General features: G+C 37.6%; 1 protein-coding gene across 1 annotated transcript; it reads right to left on the reverse strand.

Moving 5' to 3' along the window:
- Nucleotides 1-391: 391 nt before the first annotated feature.
- BDKRB1 (bradykinin receptor B1) lies at nucleotides 392-5,204 on the reverse strand. The gene is given in 2 exon segments (XM_075753615.1): nucleotides 392-1,261; nucleotides 1,263-5,204. Coding segments are annotated over 2 exon segments (1,071 nt in total). The 5' UTR covers nucleotides 2,303-5,204; the 3' UTR covers nucleotides 392-1,230.
- Nucleotides 5,205-6,181: the final 977 nt, after the last annotated feature.

Genomic DNA, 6,181 nt, shown 5'->3' on the forward strand with positions numbered 1-6,181 from the left:
TATGCTCCTTTCTGCACTCAATATCTTTCTGGCTGAACAGGCTGCACTATAAATATATCTCCTGCCTTCTTCTTCCATTGTCTGTACATACACATACTTTTATAGTTATGGGAACAGATATCTCAGTTGTCTGAAGTCTATTCTGCAATTGTGGCTGTGATGGAAAAGAAGTTTCCTTCTTCTTATCTCCTGTCTGGTGTATTATTGTTATGTTGTTACTACTACTACTACTACTACTACTACTACTACTACTACTACTACTAGCTTATATCCTGGTAGCAGCAAGGGTTTTTAATCACAGAACTATGTATTTGCTCTTTCCCAAAGAAACAGGGAAAGAGACAAAATACAAAAATAAATATAAGAAAGAACAAGACGGTGGTGTAAAATGAGATGTTATGCAGTTTATTAATTTTGATTCATAAAAATATAAATATCTAAGAATTTGCCTCAAATGAATGATATTCCAAAATAATACAGTATCAATGGCCATCACTGATATTTTCATATATAAAAAATAAAAAGAATCTTTACATACTTAATGAGTAATTGTGTAACATTTTACTGGATCAAAAAAAAATGGCAAATTTTGAGGAGGATACCAGGGTGCTTTGCTTTTTTTACAGCTTATGTAAACTTTCTTTGTGGTACGTTGTCTTGTACAATATTTATGCACTGAATAGATTTCAAATGCACAAACTATTGTTTAAATTTTCTATAAGCTACTGTGAAAGTGCAAACCATTTAAAATATTGTTAAAAGTAACCAGAGCTATTCTATAATTGCTCAAATGTGCTATCAGCTGAAGATTAAGCTCATATTTGCACCGTAATACATGTTATAACTTTATGTACAGTGTTATTGGTGGTATAGTAGTCGTCATCACAGGTACAATGGAGTAAGATGTTCAGCCAGCTTATGGCTTTCTGTAGAGAAACCAGACTTCTGATATCTTGTCAAAGACTTTCTCTTTCAAGTCACTGATAAATGATAAGACAGGTTAGATAATTTGGTATAAAATTCTATTATCACATGTTATGCATTTGGATGGATAGCACAGAAATAGAAAAGCAAACCTGAGGACAAATAAGCAGTCAAGTGATTTACTTTAATAAATGATTTGTTGAGTCTGTGAATACCAGATCAGTGCAATTTATATTCATTTTTAATGCCATTTGAAATAAATTTTAATATCAAAATGAAGATGGAACTGAGAACCCCTAGGTTAAACTACTTCTGACGAAACACATTGAAATATGAACTTTTCTTTGAACAATACCCAGCTCAAAGGAAATCCACAGGGAATAAACTGTGAAAAAACTTCTAAAGCCTTTTGCCTGAAGTATTTCCCAACAAAGACATAAATCACAGGGTTAATGCAACTGTTGGTGGTAGCCAAAGTATAACCAAACTGCTCACCAAAGTTGAGCAGTTCCTCCCAGAAGCAGCCTTTGATCACTTCTGTCCGGAGCAATATATCAAGGAATACAAATAAATGGTATGGAGTCCAGCACAAAAGAAACATCAGTACCACTGTGAAGATCAACCTGGTAGCCTTCATGCCTTTGTGCTCCTTGCAGCTCTTTATTCTGAGTGATCTTTGTTCTCGTGCTTTTTTTTGTAGGTTGTGGATGGTAGAGAAATTAAGGAAGATGATTGCTGTAGATGGCAACACAAATCCCACTATGTTGAATACCAGGCTTTCAGCTGTTTCCCATGATGGGCTGGGGAAGTCTAAAGCACATGCTGAAATATTCCATGTGGGAAAGTGTTTCACAGTCCGAAACATAAAGATTGGGAGGCTGAGAAGGATGCCGAAGAACCAGGCGAGCAAGCAGATCCATTTGGCCATACTTTTGCTCCGTATCCCTCTGTGGTTCAAGGTATGAACAAAAGTCAAATAGCGATCCATGCTGACCGCCACTAGCAAGTAGATGCTGGTGTACATGTTTAGGCTGATGGATGTGCTGGTGGCACGACAAAGGAAATTGCCAAATGGCCAGTTGAATTCATTCCTTATGTTCTCTGCCCAGAAAGGGAGGCACGTGAGGAAGATCAGATCAGCAACAGCTAGGTTCATAAGGTAGATTTCAGCTATCTTCAGGGGGGCCTTGTGCAGGGAATAAGTGAAGAGAACAAATACATTTCCAAGTATTCCAATAACGCAGATGGTGTCGATATACTTGGGTACTATATAGAACACGATTTCCCACCAGTCATTCAAGTCTGGGCAAATAGTTGAGTTGCTCTCATTTTCACTTTGATTTGAGGAGGGAACATTCAGCAGAGGAGTTTCACTCATTTTTTTTGTTTAATTCTGAAGTGAACAGGAGACCTCTTTGAAATGAGAAAAAGGGACTGCAAAAAAGAGGCATAAAATTCTACAAGTTGTCTCCTATCAGCAGTGTAACAAATATTTTGCTGCTGTAAGTTCTTTATTAGTGCTCACTGATTATTATAGGCTAGATCAATCCATGCTTCATATGTACAATGGTGAGAAATGTTCCCAGTATTTACAAGGATGGAACTTCCTCTACATCCTCTGAAATTTCCTCTCTTTGCTGCCGTTGTTTACAGTGGCATAGAGGAAGGAAAGTGCCATTTAATGTATGTAGTTCTATATGTCTCCTTCAGACTGATGACAGAAATAGATATAGCCAAATTCCAGCTCCCTGAGAGTAGCAAGAGTCACGCTGGTGACAGAAAGTTAGCTTTGCACCCTTCCCTGCCCTTTCTCTTACTCTTATTTTCCGTGCTACGTGTAACTTCAACAGGATGATGCCTGTTTCCCCAGCTACTCACTCTGTGTGCATCACTTGTTTGCTTAACTTTGCATTCTTTTGTTCCCTCTCAGTTCCTCCTATCCCAAACATTAAGGTCAAAATTACTGTTAGATTAGACAGCTTATTGCCCTCAAATGTCAGCAATTGTAATAATAAAACACTGACTCCTCCGAAATCTTATGCTCAGAATCTTGCCTGGAGGGAAGGCCCCTGCAGTTCAAAAATTTCATTGGAGTTCAGCTGGAGAGAGACAGCTCCAGCCTCCAAAGCATTCAGGCTTTTATACCATTGGCAATACCTTTATTTCTCTCTAGTAACTCCATGTGAGATATTGTGCGGGAATGAGAGCATGGGGAAAAATGTTATACCCCCGTGAAAATCCACTGGGTTACCAGAGCTGTCTCCTGTGATGAATTTATTCTCCTACTGTTGTCATGCAGGACCATAGTGCCTGGATCTTGTTTTTTACAGGCATTCAGTATTAGAGTCGTTATGCCAGGCAAGACATTACTGAGCCTGTGGTGGCATCTAACATTTCAGGATTTCATATCCAAATGGAGCATGCCAAACATAAAAAAAAAAAAAGTATTTAAAAAAAAAAATCAATGTTGTGCAGTCAGTAATCCTGAATGTTAACTTTCTGCTACAGCTATTTAGCTCTGCTCTTTCAGGTTCTATATTTTTACACCAAGGAGATTTCTAAGGATGGAGCTTCTGAAAAGAGCATTTATGGCCATCGTTCATCTCTTTTACATATATGTACAGTCTTAGTGATGTCTGTGTCTGAGCAGCTTGCAATACTTATGTCTATGATGCCTCTATCAATTAGATAAGTACTAATATTCCACATCATGCAAGTTGGTCCTTAACGCACAAAACATTTTTCATCACTGCAGAATTAAGTGAGCAGCAAAGTTTTATCTGAGTTCATAAACTCATTCAAGCTGGCCGTCTTATCAGGGAACTGGGCTACAATGGAAGTTAACGCAGCCCTATGGCTTCAAACATCTTCCCTCACAACAGTCTGGATGTTACCTAGTTCACTGACGGTCTCATGGGAACTAATAACTTGGGAGGATCTAAAACTGCAGAGCAGACATACAGAGCAAATAAATGGCTGATTAGCATCAGAGAGGCTATTTGTGAGACAGCAGGAATCTAACAATTTTATAGCAGGAGGCTGGCTAAGGTGTGAGAGTAATGGAAGAAAATCTGTAAGGTCAAAAATAACATAGAAGAAAGATAAGAGTTCAACATTTCCTTTTATAAACAGAATTATTACTTTTACTAAATATAGAGGAAAAGGAAGTGCTTATTTTCCTTGCTTGCCCATTTTCTGATGATTTCTTGCTATCAGTTTATGCCAGTCACTTTGCCCACTTCGGATGTGATCTCTGGGCTGGAGCCACAAATTCATTCATGATGGGCTAAATTAAACCTGCAGAAACATTTACTTTCCCTTGCAACTTAGATTTTAGCCACAGCTAAATCTGACTTCTTGTTCAACTAGAAACTGTGCATGAAGTTTCCGTAGAGTTTGTCATCAGGAAAATTTCTTCAGTCTACTAGCCACTGTCCGAGCACTACCACAAGCCACAAGCCTTTTATAAACTCAGAGCTCCAGATGTCTTCTTGACAGAAAATGCAATTCATTTCAGTTGCTTAATTTCATTTCTTCTTCAAGGCAATTTTCTTCTGTAAATATTTTTAAATATTTAGTGCTAATGGACAATTAGCCACATCATTAATTTATGTTTTCAATTTATGTACTTAACACATTCCAGTCATCTTTTATGCAAATAATGACATATGTTTTCCTACCTTGAACTCATTTCTGATTAATTTACTTGTACAGTGAATCTATCACCATTATTACTATGCATACATATTGCCCAGTTAGGATCGTGTGTTCTGGAAACACTAAATAAATACAACTTGAGCTTTAGGAACAATCTTAAAAGTAAAGATTACTTTGGGAGAGAAAATTCTGCAAACAGCTAAGCATGTTCAGCTATAAAGAAACATTATACAATGAATCATGTTTTTACATATAAAGAGAACTAATCCTGACCTTCAGAGTTAGTTTCATGGTGAAAAAGAAAGGGAAAATCTCACTAGACTGCACAGATCAGAACTGAAAGCACAAAAGATTTTTTTTTTTAAATATGAAAAGTATGTGAAATGATTTTAATAAAGGTAAGAAATTAAAAACATACATACTTACTCCTTGTCCTTCCTGGCAATTTAGGCCAAGTTTCAAATTCAGAAACAGTACAGAGGTTACTGAGAGAATTCAAAGATGCATCCTGAGGCACGACTGAGTGACCAAGAGCTGTCTGAGAGTTTTATTGGCCGTCTATGATGTGTGTGATGTTATATTTTGGAAGAAAGCCCCAGGGTTTTTTTTTTTTGTTGGGTTTTTGTTTTGGGTTTTTTTTTTTGTTTTGTTTTTTGTTTTTTTTTTTTTACTTCTCGAAATGTCATCTGTAGTAATTTTCAAGGCATGTGAAATATTTTGTTCTTATTGTGAAATCACAGAAGCCATCTGCCATGACTCTTGTCCTCCTGCGACTACTAAATAAAGCTCTCAAATACAGCTCCTTGGCAACTAAAAGTTCCTTCGTATGACTAACCATGTCCGTAACAATATAATTTTAACAGCTCCGAACTGCCCTCTCAGTGCCAGTGCACACAAAGCCAAACTTTGAACTCGTTTTTTTGTTGTGGTGGGAGCTCCTTCCTCTGCCAGCCCGGGGCAGCACCATGCCAAGGAGCTGGGGCTACAGCCGAAGAGAGATACGGGAAGGGCTGCTGAAACGTGGACCCGCTAAACCCCGTGTCAGCCTTTCCACTGTTTTTGAAAAGCAATGTCTTTTGCACCCCACTGTAGCTGTGCAGGGCATGAGTCTCTGCGAACATTACTTCTCAGTAGTGCACAGTGACCGCTGTACTTTCTCAGGCTTGCACCCAGAAATAATCTTTTTATCTGATTACCTGCCGGGACCTTGTAGCCTGAGACTGGTTGTTTATAAATTATTTTTATCTTTTTCATTCTGATTGTCCCCTGATTAGAGCAATATTTTTAAAAGATTCATATCTGATGCATTTCAGATTTTCAATACAAATCTCTCTTAAGTATATCTGCACAAACAATAGGGGGTTTCGACTTATTTTTAAAAAACAGTGAAAAATTATCAAGGGACTGGAACGCTATTTACTTACATGAAAACATTTTTCCCATTGGCTACCTACCCAAAAAATGCACCATCTCTCTGAATTCTTATCCGACTGCGTCCATTCTTGTTTGCTAAAAGTGAGTTAAAATGAAAAGCCATGCAAGGCTGCACGGTGATATCTTATTATGACCTTCCCTATTATCACGATAAATACTTTTATTC

Source organism: Balearica regulorum, chromosome 5, assembly GCF_011004875.1.
Source record: "Balearica regulorum gibbericeps isolate bBalReg1 chromosome 5, bBalReg1.pri, whole genome shotgun sequence".
Lineage (NCBI taxonomy): Eukaryota > Metazoa > Chordata > Aves > Gruiformes > Gruidae > Balearica > Balearica regulorum.